A 27,550-nucleotide genomic window follows, 5' to 3' on the forward strand; every position below is an offset into this window, starting at 1 on the left:
GGGCAGGCCAATGATCTTTGCAGCAGTGTTGGTTATGTGTATGAGTTAAATTAAGTTTTTAACAGACAATATGGTATAGAAACAGGTGGAGCATTACAGTAAAATAGGTTTGGTGATGCTGACAGTCTCTGGTGACACCGTTTTTAAATGTCCATAATGTGCTGGTCAAAGCCTTGTAGGCTGTGCTCCTCGGGCGCTGTGAGAGAAACTGAGATAGCTTTACTTTGAAGGTCACACCGGATATACTGTTTGTATTCCGCCATGGCTAACTTGACGGCGCTTGAACCTGACAGCGGAGCGACCACAGGCGGGGGAAAGCCTTCCCTCACTCACACTCACCGAGTGAAAGGCGTCTTGCTCTCTGCTGGCTCCCGACTGAGCCTCGCGCAAGACAAACAGACGCTCGGAACACCAGCGACACGGCGCTTGCTTGCGTTAAACATGGCTGATACAAGTTTGAACGAGTCGTCCACCGAGGACGTTGCTAATAGGTTTGCTCGCAAAGGCGCCCTGAGGCAGAAAAACGTCCACGAAGTGAAGAACCACAAGTTTACAGCCAGGTTCTTCAAGCAGCCGACTTTCTGCAGCCACTGCACGGACTTCATCTGGTAAGGCACCCCTCTCCGCCTCCGCGCATGCATGCATGCAGCCTGTTGCATATTACGTTGCAACTTTGCGCCCGGGTGCCTCCTCCATGATGTTACGCAACTACACTTCGCAACTTTTCCCCACCCGATCCTGCAAATCTCACCACCTTGTCGATTGAGCTGTCGAAAAGGAGACTTCCTCAGAGATATGGGAATATGGGCCGTGTTGTTTATTTTCCTCCTCAAAACACTATGTGTAAACGTTGCTTGAATGTGCAGTTTCCCTTGTAATTCAAAGTACTCATTTAGGATTAGACGACATTTGCTGCAATGTTTCCTGCTACTGATGAGTCACTTTTCTTTGCTGAGACATAATTGACGCATCCTTAAGTCAGTTTATTTTATTTTTTTTGGATTACGTGCACATTTGAGAGGAATTCTGAAGAAGACTCTTACATTGAACAGGGCCATGTAGAGTAGTTTGTGGGGACAAAATGAATGTGGAAAGTATGCGCTCTGTAAAAGTACAGAGACTGTCTTTGTCCACCCGACTAGATCAAACAAAGGTGACTATTTTCAATCATTTTAAAATGTTTTAGTGTGAGTTTCGTTTTGCCAAAGAGGAAAAGCGTGATGATATGATAACCACAGAACTGAAAGTTCAACTAATTGCATTTTAGGAAGTGTTGCAGTATGTGGGTTTCCGTTCCGCAGCTACTCAGTAGAATATGGCGAAAGTAGACGACAACAAGCGAATTATGGAATGTACAGAGGAAAGTTAGCTCTGTTATGCCAAGATCAGACCACAGGATTTTAGCCCCGATATTCGCCCAATTACCCATCGTGACCGATTTCCCAGATCGGGCCCGATCAATTATCAAAAATCAATTAAAGAAAAGAAAAAAAACTTCTAGGGCTAACCTACACCTCCAATGTGCATTTTAATACTAAAGAAATTCTGTATAAAAACTCAAATTGTATTCACCAACTATAACATATGCATGCTGCACTTTCTAACATAATTGTCATGAACATGGTTAGGGCGACGGCGAGGAACGCAAGGCAAGAACATGGTGGACCCAATTGCAGGGAAGCAAGGCAGGAGTGCAGGAATCTCAAAATAATAATATTTAATCACAATGATAAAACAACAGGCGACTGACAAAAACAACTGGCGACTATGACATGGCAAGACATGTGACAACGACAATGAACCGACAAGGACTGAAAGAACCCAGGGAACTAAATACAAACAAATTGACGAGACAACGAGGAACACCTGGACAAGACACGAGTGGCTGGAGAGAGCTGATTGGGCGACACAAAATAGACGAGAACAGGTGGACACAACAACCTAATGAGCACACGACAAACATGGAACACAGGAAAACATGGAACAAAACTAAACACAACCCAAACCCAAAACACAGACCATGACAGTACCCCCCCTCTAAAGGAACGGATCCCAGACGTTCCCCAAACAACAACCAAAAAGTCATCAACCCAGGGTGGGCGGAAGGGGGCCTGGAGGAGGGTACAGAGTCCACCCCTCAGGTCAGTCTGGTGGCCATCCAGGCCACCCGAGGTGAGGTGCTTGGCTGAGCGGTTCAGGAGGTCGTCCAGGACGCCAAGCACCAGGGTCTTTACAGGGCCATTCAGGCGGACGGCCACGGTGCCGAACCCAATGGTAATGCAGGGGCCAGGCAATAGGGTTGGGTGGCGGCCGCTGGACGAGCGCCGCCGGAGCGTGGTCGGGTGGCGGCCGCTGGACGAGCGCCGCCGGAGCGTGGTCGGGTGGCGGCCGCTGGACGAGCGCCGCCGGAGCGTGGTCGGGTGGCGGCCGAGCGCCGCCGGAGCGTGGTCGGGTGGCGGCCGCTGGACGAGCGCCGCCGGAGCAGGGTCGGGTGGCGGCCGCTGGACGAGCGCCGCCGGAGCAGGGTCGGGTGGCGGCCGCTGGACGAGCGCCGCCGGAGCAAGGACGGGTGGCGGCCGCTGGACGAGCGCCGTTGGAGCAGGGTCAGGTGGCGGCCGCTGGATGAGCGCCGCCGGAGCAAGGACGGGTGGCGGCCGCTGGACGAGCGCCGCCGGAGCAAGGACGGGTGGCGGCCGCTGGACGAGCGCCGCCGGAGCAAGGACGGGTGGCGGCCGCTGGATGAGCGCCGCCGGAGCAAGGATGGGTGGCGGCCGCTGGATGAGCGCCGCCGGTGCGGGAGCCTGGCGCAGCTGCCGAGGAGCCGGAACGGGAGCCTGGCGCAGCTGCCGATTAGCCGGAACGGGAGCTGCAGTCGCTTCCTCAGCCTGCCGCCATTGAGGTGTGGGAGTAGAGGGTACGGGAGTGGAAGAGTGCACAAGGTCTCGGGAAGGTGAACTAGGAAAAATGGCTGGTACTGAACATGGCTTGGGGGCAGGTTTGACTAGACGTGACTTAATTGGAGCCGTGGAACAACGTGTGGGAACAGGTGAAAAATCAAGTGATTTGTGAACAGGGGGGAAAAAAACAAGGGGGCAAAATTTGACCTTTACTTGGGCGCCTCCGTTGGCCACCACGCGGCGGTCCCGGGTAGATGGCCAAACGGGTGCCCAAGAAAAGGTCAGAGGGAAAGGATTTGGACTCACTGGGGTTGGAAACGTGACAAAAACTGACGAGGACGGGATAAACTAGGGAAGGAACCAGAAAAATCTAAATCTGTGTCAGAGTCAGAATCCGACAGGAGGTTAACTAAATCAGGGCCATCTTCACAATCAGAAAAATCTGAATCTAAAGAAACATGTGGATGTACAATAGTAGGGCATGGTGAATAACTAGGACAAGTGGGGGGACCCGAGGAAAAGGACAGAAAAGACTGAATGATAGGGCTTACTGGAGGAGGGTAGGTATGGATAGCAGGCTGAGGAGGGTGGGAGGCAGTCTGGTGGCGTCCAGGGTGACGCCATGTTCTTCCCGCTGGGTCCTGTTCTGGTCGGTTCATTCTGTCAAGAACATGGTTAGGGCGACGGCGAGGAACGCAAGGCAAGAACATGGTGGACCCAATTGCAGGGAAGCAGGGAGGCAAGGCAGGAGTGCGGGAATCTCAAAATAATAATATTTAATCACAATGATAAAACAACAGGCGACTATGACAAAAACAACTGGCGACTATGACAAAAACAACAGGCGACTATGACAAAAACAACTGGCGACTATGACAAAAACAACTGGCGACTATGACATTGCAAGACATGTGACAATGACAATGAACCGACAAGGACTGAAAGAACCCAGGGAACTAAATACAAACAAATTGACGAGACAACGAGGAACACCTGGACAAGACACGAGTGGCTGGAGAGAGCTGATTTGGCGACACAAAATAGACGAGAACAGGTGGACACAACAACCTAATGAGCACACGACAAACATGGAACACAGGAAAACATGGAACAAAACTAAACACAACCCAAACCCAAAACACAGACCATGACAATAATATGCTGACAAACAGCACCACAGCGCAAATGTGTAAATGGTTGTCCCTATATATGACTCTGTGGTATAGAAAATGGATGGATGGTGATTCAATTTTGACACGCATGACATTAGAATTGGGCCCTGTGATTGTCTGGCGACCACTCCATTGTGTCGTCTGCCTTTCGACCACCGGTCAGTAATAAGCTCCAGGTCCCCGAGTCACTGAACGCGAATGAGGGCTATCGAAAATGGATGGCGAGACGGATGTTTTAAGTAAGTGTTAATAAACAAACAAAGCACAGGTTTGTTCTGAAAAAGTGTCCCTTTTATTTTCTTAGCATAGGTTGATAAAATACTTTTATTCATTCTTTTTTTTAAATACTTTATTTAACTGGTTTTCAGACACACAGAACATCAATTAACGTAATCCCATACACCTCCCCATAAACCCTCCCTTGGTACCAAGAGCACAAAAAAAAAAAAAAATAAATAAAAATCATTCATTCTCATATGTTTGACTGCATTTCAATTTTTCATGTATTTTATTTAGTTTGTATTTAATTCAGTGATTCTTTCTTCTTAATTCAGTGCATACCACTCATGGTACCTGAAGCACCCATTTAGAATCACTGATTCACACAATAAATGTCAGCTAGACGAACACACATCGAAATGTTTGACTAAGTTGTGGCTGTGGGGGGCTATTTTTGTTTGGCGATATAATCGATATGGGCGCTTGCTTTTTAGGCGAGTGTGTTTATGGTTAAATTAGTTAGTGGTGGTGCCATTGATCCGCAGCCTTGATGCGGTGGGGTAAACTGCTCTGAAGGCAGTCTGAAAGTCTCTTGAAGTCGCCAATGACAGCACAAAAAAAAAATTGATAGATTTATTGCTTATCACTTAAAAAAAAAAAAAAAGTCACTAGAGACGTCTGAAAAGTCGCTCGGCATAGTGACAAAGTCAGTAACTTGGCAACACTGAGTAGCCGCTCACCTCAGCGCATGCCCAAGCTGAGTCCCCAGTCATCAGAATGAGTAGAGCTGTACTCATCATTTGCATTAGATGGAAGCGTCCCCCAAAACAGAGTAATTTAAACCGGATTTTGACAAGTGGATGTCAGGTGTACAGTCATTCTGTATCCTTTGTTTATTTTGAAAGAAGAATGTCAGAGCGCTTTTATTAAGACACGAGAACTCTTGCAACGTTACACGTGGCCGCCAACTTCATAGAATTTTCTAAGAAAACATGGAATGAGCACTTCAAACGCATCTAAAATCCTCCATAACAAATACATTCAGGAAAAAACAATTGGTTACTAAAGTACATGATCTAATCTACTGCCTACACTGATCACAGAAATAATGCTCCATTTGCGCTCTTGAAGTTGAGTTATTAGGGCAAGTGACGCCGTTTGATACGTCACGGTAACTTTGATGCGTCGACTTGGATAACGACCTTGGTTCGAGCGTATAGGTGGATATTTCTACTTGAAACTTGTCAGCCACTCAAAGAACGGGTTCCCCGAGTAGCAGATGAAATGAAGGGATTCAGCAGAGACGGATAATGAAGTTGTACTGTTTTACTCTAATTTGAAGGTATTTTCATTTATTTTTTTACCAGCATTTGTACAGACGATATCATACAAAAACGTTGCCCAAAAGGCCATTTTTTTTCTGATGTGTTTCTGAAGACATTTGCAAACATCGTATTCTTTGGAAAACAATTTTTTCAACACTTTGGCCTGTTTTGTGACGCGTTACGGACCAAACCGGTAACTGAATCATAATCAAATTATGTTTGTGCATTTTCTACACTGTCAATTTGAAATAATGTCCTGCTTTTGAATAAAGGGATGGCTATTTTAAAAAGTACCCAAAAAAAATGTGATTCATTAATTAATTGAAAAAAATAATCGACAGTTCAAAATAATTGTTCGTTGCAGCCCTCTTTGATTTAATGAGGATTTCGCAGTTTCACTGTACAGTTCAGTGTGCTTATTAGGGGTTGAACCGATTAGTCGATTATTCGGCATGTCGACTTTACCACCCCGCAATGACGGTTATAGCGTGACATTGATTAATAGCCAATCACGTCGTTTTGCAATTTGCATTAACAGCGTGGACGCCTGCAGGGCAGCAGGTAAGGAGGGGGAAGGGTCCTCGCAGCAAACGAGTAGCAGTGCCTCCATTTTGTGTTAGTATTTTACAAAAAATTAGACTGGTAGACACAGTCACTTGCAAGTCGACTCTCAAATATTACAATAGCACAGGCTTTATGTCTGGGGGTCGGGCCTCAGCAACTGGGGAGAGAAGGCAAACATTTGCACGGCCGCGAAGCCACCGACAACAAGTTGACAACTGAAACAATATCAATAAAAAGAATGACGTCATCAATAGAATCAATGTCGGCTCTACTATCACCACATTTGCGTTGACCATAAAAAAAACAAGGTTGTTCAAACCCTAGTGTAAAGTATGAAGTATCTCCACACGGCTGACATGACTCCTACCTGGAGGGTACATGTCAGGCTGGTTAAGTGGTATTGGTTTTGAAGTTGGGGAGAATTTATTTTTCAGTCACAGTTCAAATACAGATCAAATCCCTATTTATTTTTTTTTGGTAGCTTTATTATACTCATTGGTGTAGATCAAGGGGAAATTCAACTCACACGCTGATGTATATTTTTTGTTTTACACTACACAGGACCAGATCACACACGTGCAGGCATGCAAGGAGTGAAAGAGGTGTGCAAAGAGTGCTGCACCACTTGAGCTGGGGTGGTGGAGACGATGCCTTGCTCAAGGGCACCGTGTCAGTAGCCAGCAAGCAGACTAGTCTAGAATATTTCCAACAACTAGTTGGCATTAAGGCGGCACGGTGGCCGACTGGTTAGAGCGTCAGCCTCACAGTTCTGAGGACCCGGGTTCAATCCCCGGGCCCGCCTGTGTGGAGTTTGCATGTTCTCCCCGTGCCTGCGTGGGTTTTCTCCGGGCACTCCGGTTTCCTCCAACATCCCAAAAAGATGCATTAATTGGATACTCTAAATTGCCCATAGGTGTGAATGTGAGTGCGGATGGTTCTTTGTTTGTATGTGCCCTGCGATTGGCTGGCAACCAGTTCAGGGTGTACCCCGCCTCCTGCCCGATGACAGCTGGGATAGGCTCCAAGCACGCCCGCGACCCTAGTGAGGAGAAGCGGCTCAGAAAATGGATGGATGGATAGTTGGCATTATTTATTTTATTTTTTTTACATTTTAGTCAGTAGCGGCACTCAAACCTGTCCTCCGAATCCAAAGCTCGAGTTGTTTCTGACTTAATTTCTGGTGCCCCAATTATTTCCTGTTGGAAATAAAGTTTTTTTAAATTCTAAATTTAAAGAAATTGACCAGTGCTCCATAAGAGGTTGCGTTCAACGTCATAGGTTATAGATTACTACCCATGTTCACGGTCCTCCACTGTTGCAGGTGATAGTATGATCTCATGGCCTTTACTGCTAGCAGTTTATGACCTTGACAGTTTTACAGCATGGCATGTGTCGTGGCTAACGGCACTCCTTAGTCCGAAGTCGGTAAAAGTAAACATGTCCTGCGGTCACAGGCTACAACTTGTTACAATGCCCATTGAGAAACAGGGAGAGTCAATTTTGTATTATTTTTTTTCCGGGAGGGACTCACTATCACAACATCGTGCAGCTAAGCGGCCTTATTTGCGAGTCTGGCAGGAGTCACACTGCACCAGTTCTTTCCATGAAAACCATTCCAGCCTCACAGAATGCAGAACATGTGCACAGTGGAATGGTCTGTACTTTGTAGTCTAGTGGTGAGTGCTTGCTATATTATGTAAGCTTAGAGTAGCTTTAGTTTTAAAAGACTACTAGCAAATATTTGTTTTTGTGGTTCACATCATGCAAAGTTCTGCCCCTCAAATGATGACTATTGTTATAATTAAATAGCTTTCTGATTGTGTGAGTGGAAGTGGTCAGCTCATGTAATCCTGCTTTGTTTGCTTCCACAGGGGCTTTGGAAAGCAAGGATTCCAGTGCCAAGGTAAACTGAATTGACTTCGTGTCTGGCTTATTCAAAGATGATGCGTTTCTTTGTGTGGGTGTGCGTGCGTGCGTGCGTGTGTGCGCGTATGTGCAGCAAATGTGATGTGGCTCATGCCCTCTGTGGTCTTTGTGGTTAAACATGTGGTCATGTACAAAGTAGAAAGTAACCGAACAAACAGCCAATTTGCCATTACATTCAGAAAAAGTGTCGACAATATTTACACCCACCTCATATTTAGCTTGCTGTTCTGCAGGCATGGAACTATTGTCTGTCCACAACCTGGATAGTATTTATTGTTCCTGCAACCACAAAACATGTGGTCAGAAGGAGGTGAGCCTCAATCAACATTGTTTCCACCATGTTGTTTTATGGCAAGTGCTGAATTTGGCAGGAGGTGAAGCAGAAAACACACACGTGATTTAAGAAATAATGAGACAGACTCTCGTCTCAGACTCTCAAACAGCAGAATGGCGTTGTTTTCTACTTCTACATGTGTTGTCACCTCAAATAAGTCTTCCTCAGATGTAGAACATTTCTCAAAGTGATTGTAATTGGAGCTTGATGACGGCAGTTTTATTTAATTAATTAATTAATTTATTTATTTGAAGTGCTCTCAAGAACCAGTATTGCTTTCACTGGTGTTTCCATTTGGGGTAGGGATAAGCATTTGGCCACATGAAAAAAAATCATGGTCAGTTAATTTTTTTTAAACTGAAAAAAGTTCTTATGAATGTGATTTTCCACATATACACAAATATCTTTATTTCAGCAATTTTATACAAAATATTTTATAATATCAATCCATCTGTTTTCTTTACAACTTGTCCTCATTAAGGTCGTGGGTGAGCTGCAGCCTATCCCAGTGGACTTTGCGAGAGGCTGGGTACGCCCCGGACTGATCACCAGTCAGTCGCAGGGCACATACAGTGGAACCTCGATAGAATGGACAAATAGGAGCGGGGGCACATTTGGCATATGTTCCCATAGGCGAAACGCTTGCCCAAAAATTTTTTACTGTACCAAAAATAGCATGTTCCAGTCTCCAAAGACTTTTGCCATGCTTCTCTCTCTCTCTCTCTCTCTCTCTGCTTTATGTACAGTCGACAATAGATGTAACCATCATCACATGGCCGTCACATCAATGCGCAGCATTCAACATGGCTGCCCCGTTGGCACGTCTTTTGGAATTGGATCTCGTAATAATGTATACGTGTGACCCGGAAATACATCTGTCCCATTCTCTGTCTGCATTGTGCCATCAGTAAACAACAGCGGCCAATTCTGGAAATGACAGGCTTTGTCACCGGCGTTTTAAGTGATAAATGAAAACTATTTTTGGACACATTGTTCAGTCCCGACGGTATGTTTTATCTAAAATCCGTGATATCAGGGTCCAATTTATTAAGGTTCCACTGTATAGAAAAACAACCAGTCACATTCACACCTATATACAATTTAAAGTCTTCCATAAATCTAACATACATGTACTGTATTTGGAATGTGGGAGGAAGCTGGAGTCCCGGCAGAAAACCGAGACAAGTACATGTAGACCATGCAAATCCCACAACTTCAGAACTGTGAGGCAGATGTGCTAACCACTAGATCACTGTGCTGCCATGTTCTGTAATATGAATTTTATAAAGTGTAAAAGCCACAACAAAATAACATATGAAGCTACAACCCCAGTCTGCCAATCCAGAGGCACTGTCCCCGATGTCCACATGATTTTGCAGAGGCGTGTCAACTAGAACAGCCCCACAATATCCAGAGCCTTTAGGAACTCCGGGGAGCCTTTAGGAACTCATGGGAAGGCGTTTGCTTCAGCGACCACCAAAGCTGCATTCCGCTTGGCCAGCCGGTACCCATCAGCTGTCTCGGGAGTCCCACAGGCCAAAAAGGCCCGATAGGACTCCTTCTTCAGCTTGACGGCATCCCTCACCGTTTGTGTCCACCAACGGGTTCGGGGATTGCTGCCACAACAGGCACCAACCACCTCCATGTTGTTTGTTTTAAAAACAAACGAATAAAAAAAAAAAAAAAAAAAGAATCATGATGTCATTATGGCCTGTTGGTGTAGAGTTTTGAGGGGAAAAAATGAATTTAATTCATGGAATAAGGCTTTAACACAAAAAAATGAGGAAAATGTGAAGAGGTTTGAATACTTATGTGCATATGTGCTGTATGTCGCCTTTTAATGTAATCAGTACAGGGCAAAAAACAAAACAAAAAAACAATTGACCTATTCATTTATCGTTTTTCTGTTAGTTAATCAAGGAAATGTCAAATTTAACAATTATTGAATTTTTTTTGGGGGGGGATGTTTTGATTTCACGCAAAGTAGATCTTGTTCAATTGATTGGCTATTCATCCATCCATCCGTTTTCTAAAATGAATTTAATCCATTTTGGAATAAGGCTGTAAACATAAAATGTGGAAACAATGAAATGCTGTTAATACTTTCTGGAGGCTCTGTATGTTAAGCCCTTGTTACACCAAACATTACAGTTTACTGCTAAACTATTTTTTTTTTCATTTTCAAGTGCAGGAATTTTTACATACCACCTGTTACTGTGTTTACCTAAAGGGCGGTGCTAAATACACTGCATTGAGTTGATTAATCACAAATGGAATGCACACAAAAAAGTGGAACATTTTGTGAAGGTATACTAGTTTCAAGGCCATCCATGCATCATTTCTCAAATATGTAGTGTTGTAACTTAAAGTAACAGTCGGGCAAATCATCAGTAAAACTAGCTGTTTAAATGAAAAAAATATCAGTTGTATTGATATTTGACCACCCTTGTACCACACATACCTCACAATAGTTTGTTCTTGAAACCATGTACCAAGTAAATGGACTGATGCATAAGACACACATTTGCGTACACAAATCTCTCATTTACACGCTGCTAACACTGCATTCCAATCAGAGCTCCCACTCACCCCAGCATTGTCAACACCAGTGTTTGTTGTATTTTTGCACAGACTGTATCTTCCTCGATGCACGACAAGAGTGCCTGCTGTCGCAGTCCACATTTAGCAGGAGTGACCAGGTGCAAAGCACACAGGATTATTGGTGAACCGTTCCGACATGACCTCCATCTCTGTTGTAGACATAAAGATAAACACCCCGCCAGACATTTGACCTTAGTAATTGGGAGCTTTTCTTATGAGAGTGTCAGCGAGAGTGACACATTCAAAGGTCTTAGTTTAACACATCAGTGCAATAAACATACTGTAGAAGGAAGCTTCATGGACTCTTGCGTGTCTGTAGGAAGAAAGGGTTTTCTCTCAAAAGACTGCGTCAGTGTTCAAGGAGCCGTGAGTGCTTGCAACCCACTTGGTGATGGTCCTGGCACCACACGTTTTTGCATGTTGTAACATCAGCTAGTTTACTTTCATAGAAACATGTTATTTTCCTCCTACCTATTGGTAATGTCTCACCTCTTCATGTAAGAGATGACATGGATTGGGGCAGGGGTGCAAGATACGAAGCCAGAACCTCTTGACTGTGAGGCACACGTGCTAACCACTACTTCACTGTGCAGCCTTGACCGCTCGCGTTATAGGATGAAACTCAACTGTCCATGTCTTTTTACCTTTTCATAAATTCCCTTTCCAGACATGTTGAATAAATAATGACCCTCCCCCATCAAGAGGCGATCATTTCCACTGCAACTTTTAAACATAGGAAAGGTCCTCACTTTGTAAGGTCTGTTTAGCCATAAATTATTAAGGCTAAGGTGCTCTTATAAAATGGAGGTCAGGTCCTCCAGCAGAGCCAGGCGGTCTGTCAGTCACTGCTCGAAAATGACAAGGTGATAAACGGGAGGATGACATTTCTGTAACAGGGTTGACATTTCATTTTCATCCCCGTAAATGTCGTTTTGCTAAAAATAGGGATTACAGTGTCGTAAGCAGGACATTTTGATGAGTTGCCTTTTTTTTTTTTTTTTCACTAAATAAATCTCGGTTTTGAATAAGTTTTGTCTCAATAGTTTATCAGAGCTTCAGTTTATTCCTGGGCAAAGTCAAAATAAGGGATGAGAATTTGACTACATTTATTTTAGTTAAAAAAAAATAAAAAAATTTCAACAGTTGTTTTAACTATATGATGACACTCAACATCTCAAGAAAATAATTTTCTGTTTTTCATACAATAAACAGCTTTCGTTCATATCTAGAGTCAGTGTTTCAAGTGACCACTGGTCGAATAATGGTCATATTGAGTAAACTATGTATGTTTTTATCCCATGAACCCCTAAATGTAACTGGTATATCCATCCATCCATCCATTTTTTGAGCCGCTTATCCTCACAAGGGTCGCGGGAGTGCTGGAGCCTATCCCAGCTATCATCGGGCAGGAGGCGGGGTACATCCTGAACTGGTTGCCAGCGAATCGCAGGTAACTGGTATACTTCAAAGACATTTTACTAACATATTTTCAACAAAATGATTCAAGTTCTTAAATTTTTCTTACATGTCACAAATTGTGTACCACCTCAGTGGAATGACCCATTTGTTATCTATCAATTAATTATTTATTATAATGCAAATCCCTGAACCTCGGAATGTAAATTTTAATCTGAAAATGCCGATTTTAACTTTTGCTGTTCTTCTGGAACAGCTAGTCAATCACTTGCTCCATATATAACAATCATTATTATAAAAAGGACAGTGGTGATTTTGTGGTTAGCAACTTTGCCTCACAGTCAAGAGATTCTTGGCGTAAATCATGGCTCAAATGCTCCTGTGTGGACTTTGCATGTTCCTCTGTTTTAGGGGACAGTTTTATCACATCAAATGGCTTATACGTACAAGTTTTAACTTGACTTTCTGTTTTAAGCATGTAGCCCTTTATTTTGAAGGGTATGCAATGGAACTCAGCATTTTGGCACAAAAGGTAACTTCACACAACATGGGTGAAAACGAAAGCACAACGATCCGACATGAAAAAGAGTAATGAATGGAACCAAATGCTGTGTAAAACTTTGATTCCTTTACCTACCCACCAATGAGGCACAAGGTTAGTGTTTGTGGTACTGTGAGACGTTTATGTAAATTTTGTCCCAATTCATTGTGATGTAACGTTTCTAGTTTGACCTTTGGTGACGTTTTAGCTCAATGTTAAGCTTGTAATGCGACTGTTGCTACTTTATTTCCAGTATGGTAAAATAGTTTTATTTTTGTGTCTGTCATCAGCTCTGACGTTGGTGTGAAGACTAAAATAAACGCTTAAAACCGTCAGTGCAAGAATGCAACCACCATTTAACTTGTTAGCTGCCTCAATGTTGTATTGTTGTATGTTGACGAAGTTTGTTTCACACTCACCCAATTGACTTCACTGAAGTTCCGCGCAGTGTAGGCTGAGGCTTGGAGCAGGAAGGGGCAGGTCAGACTTGTACACATCGTAAAAGCCTCCTTTGCACAATATAATCTTATTCCAAGTGTTGCGCTGAGGCCACAGATAATTTATTTTAACCAAGTTAAAAAACACTTTTGTTTTGGCACAAGCATGTCTTTGTGCGCATTCTTCTTTGTTGGTTTTTGCCACTTCTTCGGGGTCGGCATAATGTAGTCATCGAAACTGGGAACTGAATTTTTTAAAGTGGAACGATTCCGGGAGAACCGGAATGTTAGTACCGGGTCCAATCGATTCTCAATGCCGAACCCTATCCATGGCTCTGAGCTGCTGAGTGTTTGAACAGTGGTCAGAATTTTTTCAACTATGGGCTGTTTGACAGTTGAAAGGTAAACTTCATGTGTGTTCATGTGCTTGGAACACACATTCGCTCTTTACCTGATACTGTTGCATTGGTAATTTGCTCAAACAGTAAATTGGTCTATGTCCTCTGCTTCATCCTGAAGCTACAATACAGCTTGTCAACAGAGGAAACAATTTAACCTGATAGTCTTTCTCACAAGCACATATTTACTTCAAAACACAAGTACAGGTACATGGACATCCCACCTCTGTTACATGAGTCTCACAACACACGAATGTGCTGTGGCGCAGTGGTTGGGAATCACTCATTAAACCTCTGAAGACACTGTTTTTCCAAAATTTCAAAGTGTTTAAGGCATATAAATGTAATAAATATAACTGCTTTAAATGAAACTATCAATTACGTTTTTATCATACAGAATAAGGTTTTTGTCAAGAAAATCGTGAGTTGTGGCACTAATTTCTTCTATCATAAGAAATGCAAAGATGTGCACGTTGAAATACTTTTCATATTAATAGTTTAATTATATTCCATTCAAGTGTCTGAATTTATAAACAGTACATTTCCATCCATCCATTTTCTGAGCCGCTTCTCCTCACTCGGGTCGCGGGCATGCTGGAGCCTATCCCAGCTGTCATTGGGCAGGAGACGGGGTATGCCCTGAACTGGTTGCCAGCCAATCGCAGGGCACATACAAACAAACAAACAACTATTCGCACTCACAGTCACACCTACGGGCAATTTAGAGTCTCCAATTAATGCATGTTTTTGGGATGTGGGAGGAAACCGGAGTGCCCGGAGAAAACCCACTCATGCACGGGGAGAACATGCAAACTCCACACAGGCGGGGCCGGGGATTGAACCCTGGTCCTCAGAACTGTGAGGCTGACGCTCTAACGAGTCGTCCACCGTGCCGCCACAGTACATTTCATATAGTAAAATATAGGTATTGCCTCTATTCAGCAGGTATTTGTAGCGTCTTAATGAATTTAATGATGCATCCATCCATCCATTTTCTGAGCTGCTTCTTCTCGCACTCGCATTCACATATTAAATAAAGAAATTACACCCTCACAAATGCGCAGCTTGAACACCCCACCACAGGTGCTGCCAACAAAATGTGAATAATTATTTGGCCTTTGGAATCCATGCTGCTTGTATTAACTGTGACATCCACAGTGAAAACTCTGTTGACAGTTCTAAACCCTGAGCATCACTTTGTGCATTTTCACTGACTGCCTATGGAGCTTTACTCACCCTCTTACATGTTAGTTGTCTTCATCACTTGCTCTTTCCACAGCGGAAATTAGCACTCATGGTCAATTCGGCACTCATAGCTTTGCTTTTTGGCAGTAACATTATATGACAGGGTTGCTGGAGTTCAAATCTTCCAACTTCTTGCTTGGCTCCGGCATAAAGATGCAACATTCACAAAGCAAAGCAGTGCAATGCAAATGTGTATTTCAGCATTGTGTGTGTTTCAAAGGGCGAGAGAGAAGGAGGCAGCGATCAACAGAGGCTATAATTAAAGTAGCTCCTCTGTCCCTCAATGAGGGACGCTGCTGTGCATAGTAGCGGCTCTGTTTACAGGGACACAGTTATTATTATTTTTTTTAGGTGACCATTGTGTTATTGTGTCGGAGCTTTGTCTTGCAACAAACATATTACTTAAACCCCACAACTTGGCTTTCAGGTTTGTTCCGTCCTTCAGTAACAGCTTCCTCAAAAGACCTAATATTCAATGTTGATACTTGGAAATTAAACTCATTTTACATGTTTTAACTGTGAAAGATGTTCCAAGCTGTGTCAGTGCTTCAAAACTCCCATGAGGTCACATTCTGATTCAGATTTTGCTAAAATTTAAAGTACAACAATTGGAAGTGAAAGGGTCAAAGGCCAAGGTGATTTTGTGAGGTGCCACTTTTGATATAAATACGTGGAGTACCAGTACTAAAAGTAATGTGCGCAATGTGAGTGTGAATGGTCGTATGTCCTGTGATTGGTTGGCAAACAGTCAATTATCTTCAATTAACCTTATACGCACATAAGTGGTCCGCACTGAAAATATTGCATGCACACTCAATTCCATTGTCACTCCGCAGTTGCGCACCAAGCATTTAAAAAAAAAAAAAAAATCAATATTTTTTTTAAACACTGCGGTGCACGAGGTTAAGTGAAGTGAGAGAAGAGGTGCGCTAGTTTATTTTCCAGCTGCTCCCGTTCCAAACAGTACAGTATCACAACACTGTGTCTCCCTCACCCCGCCCTCATAGAGCTGCACTGTAAAACACAGCTAGCGCTCCTGTGAGCGAGAACAAATTAACCAATGACAAGACATTATTTTGCCGAGGTGTGCTGGTGCTGTTTGCTGGGGAGCTTCCCGTGTGGCACAATCTCGCAGCTGAGCTAAACTGAACGGAGAAAGGACAAATGTTTATCAAGTGATTCCATTCTCTATGTTCTCGGCACGCAAACTGTTCGTTTGAACGAGTCGTTGTCAAACGACAAAACAGTCACACTCTGAGATTGGAAGGCAAATTCAAACATGCAGTCGGTTTAACACAAAAGAGTTACTGATGTTTTATCTAGTGCAGGGTTATCAAACTAATTTTAGTTCACTGGCCACATTCACCCCAATTTGATCTCAAGTGGGTCGGACCATTAAATCTGTGGCCTAATAAGCTATAAATAACGGTAGCTAAATTTTTTACTATTTTTATTTTTATTATTATTATTATTTTTTTTAGGTGCATATAATTACAACTACATTTGGGGAATATTCACATTTCTTGATTGATGTAAATCTTGGTTCAAAGCATATGAGAAATCTCAAATGTCATAAAAATGTGTGGAATTTCAACATTATGAATTCATTCATATGAATTTCATTTATAGTTGCAACCTCCACATCACCTTTTACTAATAATTTTAAATTCACATAAATTTCCACATCCATCTGGAAATGTTGAAAGGCTCAACTGACTCATCACACCAGACATACTAAAGTGGGAACTCTTCAGAACAAAAGTGCAATTATCCCCCTGCCTTGTAAATGTATACAGGAAGATTGAGAGTAATGCCTGGATCATACTACAAGACAAATTAGTTTTTTCACGATTGCACTGTCAGACTACTGCCATAAAATCTTGCCGTATCTTAGGCAGACAGTGGCAACACTACACGACATGTATTCCACTACCACTGCATCCCGTCTTTTATGATCACTGCCCTTTATCTTGTGTGCCAATGTAGTGTGTGTGTGTGTGTGTGTGTGTGTGTTGGGGGGAACAAAATGAGGAAAAACGTGTGGTAGTCGTCACTGGTGCTTTATTCAAGGATTGCTTGAGGTATGTTCACATACTTTTAATACGATATTGCTCACAAGCAGGAAACAAAATGTTATATAGCCTAGCAAGCCAGTGCTAGAACTAACGGTTGTACATAAACATGCCGGCGTTCTATTGAATCATGCTGTAAAGCGTCGGTAAACATTGGTTTGTGCGCATGAATAAATGTTGACAACGGCGTGCAAGTACGTTGACAACGGCAAGCACGGAAGGCGAAGAAGTGCCGGTCACAATACGCAATCCTATTGGTCGACGTCAAGGTGTGCTGTCGGAGAGTTGTCGTTGATGTCAAACTACACTGAAGATATCCCAAAAAATCAGACATGCTAGACTTTTCATTTTGGCGTCGTAATTGTTGGTCGTGGATTATGTCACACTCCAAGAAGTTTTGTCATTCCCGACAAAATATGATTTCCCGATCTGGGAAATCGGCCGCGATAGCTAATCGCCAATATCGGCGATTATATACATTATTATTATATACATGCAAATCTTTTGGTCGAAATTTGCCGTTTCAAATTCAAAACAGGCCGCTTACGTGAATCGTATACAGTAGATCTGATGATTTTTTTCCGTGGGGGGCGGGGGGGTTGGCGGGATTTCGCCATCGCTGTCGTCATAGGCTGTTTCGAACCCCTTGAACACTGGGAGCTCGATCCATTCCACACATTCACCATCCACACATGTAATTGTGAATATTAATCCATGGCGGACTAAGGTACTGAGGTGTACTGCCTGTGCACTCGGGACCTGCTTTGGATGAGTCACAATAGTTGACGAGACCAGAAAAATCACCTAGGCCGCTTCTGCTGTTAAGAAGTCACGGTACTTTACTTTTAATGAAATGATATAAATGTCGGTCGCTACTTTTATTTATCTATTATTGCTTATTTATCAAGTATTTCGTGTGAGAGACTACAACTTCGACTTCCGCATTGGGCGCTGTTTAGTCTAGTTCACCAATCAAACGACACAAGAAAGTCACGTGAACAAGTGCGTGAGAAATTAGTCCAACAGTTTAAGGGCAATGTTCCTCAACGTACAATTGCAAGGAATTTAGGGATTTCATCATCTACGGTCCATAAGATCATCAAAAGGTTCAGAGAATCTGGATAAATCACTGCATGTAAGCGGCAAGGCCGAAAACCAACATTGAATGACCGTGACCTTAGATCCTTCGACATCAATGTGTAAATGATATCACCACATGGGCTCAGGAACACTTCAGAAAACCAATGTCAGTAAATACATTGCCGCTATATCCGTGCAACTTAAAAGTCTACTATGCAAAGCAAAAGCCATTTATCAACAACACCCAGAAATGCCACCGGCTTCTCTGGGCCCAAGCTCATCTAAAATGGACCGATGCAATGTGGAAAAGTGTTCTGTGGTCCGAAGAGGCCACATTTCAAATTGTTTTTGGAAATTGTGGACGTCGTGTCCTCCGGGCCAAAGAGGAAAAGAACCATCCGGACTGTTATGGACGCAAAGTTCAAAAGCCAGCATCTGTGATGCTATGGCGCTGTGTTAGTGCCAATGGCATGGGTAACTTACACATCTGTGAAGGCACCATTAATGCCGAAAGGTACATACAGGGTTTGGAGAAACATATGCTGCCATCCAAGCAACGTCTTTTTCATGGACGCCCCTGCTTATTTCAGCAAGACAATGCCAAACCACATTCTGCACGTGTTACAACAGCGTAGCTACGTAGTGAAAGAGTGCGTGTACTTGTTTGGCCTGCCTGCAGTCCAGACCGGTCTCCCATTGAAAATGTGTGGTGCATTATTAAGCGTAAAATACGACAACGGAGACCCCGGACTGTTGAACGGCTGAAGCTGTACATCAAGCAAGAATGGGAAAGAATTCCACCTACAAAGCTTCAACAATTAGTGTCCTCAATTCCCAAATGTTTATTGAATGTTGTTAAAAGAAAAGGTGATGTAACACAATGGTAAACCTGACCCTGTCCCAGCTTTTTTGGAACGTGTTGTAGCCATAAAATTCTAAGTTAATGATTATTTGCTAAAAACAATGAAGTTTATTAGTTTGAACATTAAATATCTTGTCTTTGTCGTGTATTGAATTAAATATAGGTTGAACATGATTTGCAAATCATTGTATTTTGTTTTTATTTATGTTTAACACAACATCCCAACTTCATTGGAATTGGGGTTGTAATTGAAGCCCATACAGTACATTGTCTTCAAACTACATACACCATGATAATTTAATGTAAGACAATTAAGAGCGCTTTCAACTATTTCAACCAGTAGTGACCTTATCAAAATGGACGATCAGTTTGGATTTTCCCGAAAGCCTCTCACATCTCTTCCTGTTCCTCACTAATCAATTCAGACCACCCACATTAAGATGGGATTTATCCATCATGGCAGCTGCATTATTTATCATATCAATTCTCATTGTGCATTTGAGAGAAATACATATTGTTTGTACTATGAAAGAGTTGGCTGCCTATTGGGACTACTGTATGTGCTCACAGAGTGAGTATCTGGTGTGTCTAACTACACTTTTAAATGGCACAATGGTATTTGCTAGTGTGTAACTCTTCCTGATCGTGTATTTGATCACCTCCTGAGTTTTTTCGAAAACCTGGGCCACACATTGATAAACACCTGCTTGTCTTCAGGCTCAGACTGGTACGACTCTGTCATGTTGTCCGTTTCACGGTTTGATGAAAGGCTTTCAATGTAGGACACACCGCTGAATAAAAAGTCAAGTGAGGTTACGCTCATGTTCCTGCTGTCAAATGGATGCCCCATGGTCTGTTCGACAGTAAATTTTCAGAGACATGGCAGCCTGTCCACTGAAACTACCAAATGGTTCCACAAAAAAATGGCTAAATTTCACAATGTTACGCTAGATCCGGGCGTTTTCTTATCGCCATGAAACCAATTTATTCCCAAGATATGTAAGTTTTCTACTAATTATTAAACATTTTTTTTTGTATCCCAAAAATGTATAAAATATTACATACAAATGCCTAAAACCAATCTGAAGACCCTGACAACATACTGTATATCCCCACAGAGTCCTTTCAGGTGGCATAAGGTCAAGTCCAGTTACTTGATCTATCATGCTCTCTAATCTCTTTTTTCTTGTGAAAGCTTTTATGTGGTTTATGCAAAGACTTGTAAAAACCAATATTTTTCATCATGCAGCATACAAGTGTTATTGTGTATTAGAGTGATTGAGCCTTTTTCGAAGCGCCCCAAAAAAAAAAACAACCCCCAAAAAGTTAAAACCACCCCTTCATCCATTTTCTACACCGCTTATCCTCACTAGGGTCGCAGGTATGCTGGAGCCTATCCCAGCTATATTCAGGCGAGAGGCGGGGTACACCCTGAACTGGTCGCCTGCCAATCGCAGGACACATATAAACAAACAACCATTCACGCTCACATTCATACCTACGGCCAATTTAGAGTTTTCAATTAACCTACCATGCATGTTTTTGGGATGTGGGAGGAAACTGGAGCACCTGGAGAAAACCCACGCAGGCACGGGGAGAACATGCAAACTCCACACAGACGAGGCTGGATTTGAACCCGGGTCCTCAGAACTGTGAGGCAGATGTGCTAACCAGTCGTCCAGCGTGCCGCCATAAATAAAACAAGATGAACAAAAAAAATTAAATAGAGCACTTCTAATTCTTTATTAGATTTATTATCTCATTCAAAAAAGGCGTGATACACCATATGTAAAGAAAATCAAGACAAAGACGGGCAGAAACATAAAGGCAAGAATTTGAACAGAAAACTAATTTGTATTTCCGGTATATGCATCCCCTGGGTCAGGGGTGTCAAACTCATTTTTGTCACGGGCCACATCGTAGTTATGACTAGCCTCGGAGGGCCGCTACAACTGTGAACCCATAAAAATGAAAGATTACCTCATATAATGTAATTGCATACAGTATACACAACACATTGATGAATAACCAGTTTTGAAATCAGAAGCCTATAAAAACATGTTTTTCAACTATTACATGTCTTTTCAAAGTGGGATTGGTAACTAAAAAATGCTTGCAAATATGTCAATGGTATGGTCCACAATGAGCAATTTTGGTCGGCTTTCGCGGGCCACATAAAATGATGTGGCGGGCCGGATCTGGCCCCTGGGCTACCAGTTTGACACGTGCCCTAGGTCTTAACAACTGGGGGTCTGCATATCCCTACATAAAGTAGTTGTAGCCGCAAACACTTAGGGAGCACCAATTCTGGGTGCTACCAGTACTAAAGATTGGGTCGCAGTGGTAGCTGATTTATTTGGCTAAAATCATGCTGCCAACTCGGGCTGCACAATATTGGGAAAAAATTAGATTGAGATTTTTATTTTTATTTAGACTTGACCTTTTTTTTATTTTTTAAACCTGCGTTATATTTGTAATGTGAAATAATACAGCGTAGCACACTTGTGATGTAAAAAAAACGGCACACATTTTTCTTTTTCCCTCTCTGTTGTTTGTGCAGTTTATAGTACGTTTTAGTTTCAGTAGAAAAGAAATTATGCAAAAAAAAGTATACTGAGTCATTTATGTGACTAGCAGTATTTAAATGCAATGTGTATTGAGTAGGTAACACTGAAGGAAGACATAAAGTTGAAATAGTTTCTTTTCATGCAGAGTTATACCGCATTCCTAACACTATAATTTTTTTAAATAAATCTATTTTAAACACACGTTTTATTTTTGAGTGCATTAGTTTAAATGACACACGTACACCTGAAGTTTGTCTCTTCAGAGTAGCCATAGTGATTCATCCCTCCCTGTCCCCGCCCAAATGTAATCTGTTGCGATGAGCATTAGTTTCATTCTGAAGTGTGATAAGGAAACGCAACTGGTGTACTTTGTTTTCCGTGTCATTCAAGGAGATAAGTATATAACAGTCTGGGCTGCTCTGTGTGTTGCTTGAAGGGTTATTATCCACATTCTGGTCACCACCTATTCCAGTAGACATTATCGAACAATGCCAACTAAAACCAGCAGACATTCCAACAGCTTCTTACCTCTTGGCATTAAGCTCTTAAACAGTTGACTTCTTCTTCTTCTTAAAATTTCATTGTAACATGCTGCCAGTTTTGCACATCTCTCTGGGGACACTTCAACATGATTCCTGCACTCACTATTTTATCACGAGACACTAGAAGAATCTTTTATTGTCATGAACATGCATGCATGCACACGAAATTTGTTCTCTGCATTACCAATCACAGTGAACACACACACGTGTTGGTGGAATACACTGGAGCAGGGGGCAACTTAAGTGCCCGGGGAGCAGTTCGGGGTATCGGTGTCTTGCTCAAAGACACCACAGCCGTGAGTCCGGGAGATGTTGGTGGATGGTCTGGTCGGGGTCTTGAACCGAGGTCCCCACGATCGCAGGCAATGATCTTAACCATTGGGTGACTGCTGCCCAAAGACCACAACCCTTGTTTCCACATATTTGCATACTGTTGGTAGTTACCACTGGCCACTTATGTGTTTGAAAACCCGTGACTATACCAGATCATCGCACTATTAGTCATTTTAAATTGCTCTAAATTGCTTGGGGACTGCATCATTTGCACAATGCCATTATATCAGCATCATCACACTAGTAATACCTAAATGTATACTTTGTCATAGTGGCTGTTTGTTGTCATACTAGAGAGCCTCCAACTACCAGAGACAAATTCCTTGTGTGTCTTGTAACATACTTGGCCAATAAAGCTGATTCTGATATTTTACCGTAACGTCGGCACTAATCTTATTTGCATGTTCAAACAGGTCCGTCTGGTGGTCTTTTTTAATATTACAGTGCACTCTGCACTCTGCATATTACAAAGTACACCAACATTGCAGCAGACCCTGCGATGTGACTGTTGTGCACACGTACACCGCGATGACGATGCTCAAACAATATATCGTACAGTCCTACTGCCATCCTCTCGCCAGTGGAGCAAGGTGCTCGACCCATCCCACTCCCAAGCTGGACAAACTCCCAGGACACAGAAGTCAAGGAGATACTGAGACCGCCAACACTGAGAAACTGCCGGTAGCCCAGCAATCCCACCATCTCAGGCAGCCAAAGTGCTCAGGCATACAGAAAGGGCTCAAGCGCAAGTAGGCCCCAAGAAATCGCCACAATCCCAAACCTACCCCACTACGCCCCCAACTACACCACACATCCTGTTGGCCAGGTAGGGCCCTTGAGCCCAGCGGACCCAGGAGGCAACGAGAGGCTTGCGGTGCAGCCACGTCACCCAGGTGACAGGTGGGAGGGCCTCGTATGGGGGTGCAGAGATGGGACCACCAGGCATCCACCACAGACCCAGAGGATCACCTGGGCAACACCCAGTGCTACTTAACTCCTGAAGGACCCAAGGGCCATGAGACGGGAGCATCCCCAGGGCACAGCATCCGTGCCACCATTCCCAAGGAGGGCGAGGCCCCACAGGCACGCCAACCCTAGACCTGTCTGCTGCTCTTTAATCTTTCATGATAGTCAAACTGCTAAAAATACATTTAAATGAACACTGGTCTGTACTTTGGGTTTATTCACCCTTCAGTAGGTTGATGGTTTTGTTTTGAGGGTCAGAATGGCCACATTGGTACTTAATGGGGGCTTAACGGTAGCTTTTACCTGAATGAAGGACTCAGTGAGTCTGTTTTTCATGAGTGGGGCCATCTGTTTTGTCATTTGCCTGTCGCAACCGTGCCCGTTTACGGAGATTAACTTTTGAGCTGGATGCGGGCAGAAGAGAACAATCCTTGCCTGCACTCGTGAATGGATGCTGATACATCAACAGTTTGCAAATCCTTACAAAGTCGACCTCTGCCGGGGCTGCTCGGTCCCTCAACTGGATTGTCTGCATTGACATACAAGTATTACACTGACCTCGTGTTGCCCTATCAAATTAAACCCTAGGTTTTAACTGACTGCGTGGCGGTCTTTGGAAATCCCATAAGGTTACTGCTCTTCAGACCAGGTGTTGTCAGGATTTATTGATCAGCATCGGCCTTTCAAAGTTTAAGTCTACTGAATAGTATTCATCCTATCAGCTCGACAGCAGCAGCGAGAAAAAAGGAATCATCATAGTTAATGCCCTCTTTCTTCTGAAAAGTTCCTGCTACCTGAACCCGGGACAAATGTGGTAATGCCACTTGGTGAAGTTAAAGGTTTAAGCATTGCTGACTCTTCTAATACACTAATATCCTGTGCATATATTATATTGGTTTATTGACTAAATTAGACACAAAGGTTATTTGAGAATTGACTGACCTTTATTAACACCCACGTCATTATTGAATATTGACGCTTTGCTTTTCTGTTTTGTTTTCTTTATTGATTCTGAATTAAATCTCATTTTGACCATATCAAATACAAGGTGTCGTGGAGGTAATATTTTTTTAAGATATTATTTAGTGACCCCCTATAGGAAATTCAATTACCATTCTCATAAATTTTCTTTTAACATTTATTATTATTGTGTAATCCAATTTTGACACTCGTGCATAAACAAACTCACTGCACAGATAAATCAAATGAGAGATTAAAGTGAAGGAATGGGGGTTGCCCAAGCGTATTTTGGTAGTCCTCCCAAAAACTGTCTCAAATATACTGTATTTTGTTGCGAATGGACAGGCTGATTCTTACATTATGCGAATATGTGACCCCCCCCCCGCCGTCCATCCCCACCCAGAGATGTTTATATTATTACATAGCTACATTAAAAAGTAGAGAGATGTTTAGATTACGTATGTATTATGTGTCAAACCTATTTTGGTCTCGTCTTCTTTGAGTACTGGTAAAGGGCTTTGGGTTGTCTTGTCTTCCCCGCCATGACTCCATCTTGCTGCCAGTGTCAGATGTGTAGGTTTGATACCATGATTTTGCAAAAGCCCTACGGAACCAATTCTCCGTTTCCATCCCTGCTGAGGTTTGGCTGAATGAACAACATCTCATATTTTCCTCTAATGATGATGAGATTAAAAAAAGGAGGTTCATTCTCATCTTCCCATGCCTTTCGTGGCTCTGATATCTCATCCATCATGCTGGGGAGAAATGGAGTAAATTGGTTTTCCACAATCAGCACAATTTTGGAGTCAGTTTTTATGAGATGGGTTTTGTCGGCTTGCATGCTTGTATGTGTATTGTGGTTACTACATATTAAAAATGGTATAACGGTGTCTGTGCTGTCTGAAACGGCTGGAATTTTGATTATTCTATTCAAACATGTTAGTAGCCGGCCATGTGTCTGGAGTTGACTGGCAACCAGTCAAGGGTGTGCACCGCCTCTCGCCCTAAAGTCAGCTGAGATTCAGTAGGTACAAGCTCCCCCGTGACTTTAATGACAGACAAGTGCTATAGAAAATAGTTGGAGGTTTACATTATACTGTATGTGTCTGCAATGTTTCTGTGATTTGTGTCAGTGAATTGACCAGTGGATCTTTATTTTAAGTAACGGATATATACAGTGGCTCTAGAAAGTTTACACACCCCTGTTCAAATGGCAGGTCTTTGTGATATAAAACAACGAGACCAAGCTAATTCATTTCAAAACTTTTTCCACCATTAATGTGACCTATAACATGAACAACTCGGGGGGGGGGGGGGGGTTAATTGTCAAGAGAGAGGAAGTTTTTTGTCAAGAGAGGAAATAGAAATAAACAACTGAGATGTGTTTATTTGCCTCTTAAAACTGGCAATTTAGCTGTGTTCAGAATTACAATCACATTCAAACTCTTGTTAAATGGGTGTTTAGCATAAACCTTCCACCATTGAAAGTTTTTGTGCTACCACTGACTGGTATTTGGAACTGTTTATAACTCCATCCACTTTGACTAAGGCCCCAGTTTCAGGTGAAGAAAACCAACACCAAAGCATGATGCTGCCAACCTATGACATCAGTATTTCTGAATAAACAAACCACTGGGTGTTTGACTTACAGTACATTAAACTCTGATTGATGGGTGATAAGCGCCCTAAATCAGGTGGAATAGGCTGTAGCTTCCCCATGACCCAGCAGTAGTTAAGAAAATGCATGCATAAATGGACAGTACGGCATACTAAAGAAAAAGTACCATATTGCCGCCATCAGTTGTCCCCAGTCACCCTTGGATTACTATAACTATTAATGCTTAATATTCCAGATGATGCAAAGTTTCATCGGGCTCCATCGTCGTCAGCTAAGTCGATAAGCCTGTGTGCACAGTTTGTTGGCCATTCTGCTGTTACACATAAACAAATACACACATGCATTATACACATGCTTTCAGTGATGTCATTTCTGGAGAATGTCAAACATGTTGCCTTGTATGCAGTGGTGTACCGATAGAATTCTGCAGACAATGCAAAGTCAATTATCCCCGTTGTAATTAAACTGACAGCAGCATACAAAAGCACTCCTTCCATATCTTGGATAACGATACCCAAAAAAGTAATCAAAGATCTTAAAATGAGCCTTAATTGGATCATGAAGGGACCAGGATACACAATGTCTAATACCTTTGCAGTGGGGGAGAAAAAAAAATCATACTCTTTGTATTAATTTTAATATACAACATCTGCGTAGACAATTTATAGAAAGATTATTAGCAACATGTGCTGTGTTCATGTGCATTTATTAGTATGGATTTTCCCTGTTGTTTTGAAGGCTAAGGGGACCTAATGCAAAGGTGGTTTGTCAGAGGTCAGTGTTTGCAGGAGATGTTAGCAACCATAACAAACCTCTGTGGAAAAGATTTGACTTGGATTTGCATGTTTCTGTGAGGCTAAAGCACAAGGCAGAAAAATGCTACTTTGAACTCATGCACTAAACTGCACCTTGGAAAATTGTACCTTTTAGAGGGGCACCCCGCTTTTGGTTGGGATCAGATTGCTTAATCCCTGGGGAGGTCCAGCACCGAACATTACCAGGGATTAGTGCGGCATATTACTATCTGAATGCATTAGACGTGTATTAGATAGCTCCATGATGGAGCAAAGACTAATGTACCAGACTATGAATTACAGTGTAATCTACATTTAATTGCCCAGAGTTTAGATGTGATAATGGTATTATCTAATGCATGGGCTCTATGAAAAACAACAGACACGGGAAATGGAACCAGGCACTGTCAGACCTGTAGAGACAATTTAGACCTTCATTGCAACTGAAAGGTTGGCAACAGTAAAATGTCAAGCATGATGTAACAGAGCTTTCACAATTAAATTGTTTTGTTCCGCGTGAAGACTTTACTAACTCTATTAATAATACTGTATAGATATCACACATATCTGTATCAAGTTTACTTAATGGTTGCCTTCTTTTTACATCTGTGTGGCATCTGTGAGGCTACTCTCACATCTTACCTCTGAGATGCCTTTTTCTTTCAACCTTGGTAGTAGGGA

At 42.6% G+C, this 27,550-nt stretch overlaps 1 protein-coding gene across 2 annotated transcripts in view; it reads left to right on the top strand.

Annotated features, from left to right (window-relative positions):
• The first annotated feature begins 246 nt into the window (after positions 1 to 246).
• The window catches only part of LOC133477529 (protein kinase C alpha type-like), a 176,930-nt gene continuing 149,626 nt past the window's right edge, over positions 247 to 27,550 (top strand). For both annotated transcript variants that reach the window (XM_061772371.1, XM_061772372.1), the window contains exons 1-2: positions 247 to 608; positions 8,049 to 8,080. In XM_061772371.1, the coding sequence (XP_061628355.1) occupies positions 262 to 608; positions 8,049 to 8,080 (379 nt within the window). In that variant the 5' untranslated portion in view covers positions 247 to 261. The remainder of the gene's footprint in view (positions 609 to 8,048; positions 8,081 to 27,550) is intronic.

The sequence above is a fragment of the Phyllopteryx taeniolatus genome, chromosome 4 (assembly GCF_024500385.1).
Source record: "Phyllopteryx taeniolatus isolate TA_2022b chromosome 4, UOR_Ptae_1.2, whole genome shotgun sequence".
Lineage (NCBI taxonomy): Eukaryota > Metazoa > Chordata > Actinopteri > Syngnathiformes > Syngnathidae > Phyllopteryx > Phyllopteryx taeniolatus.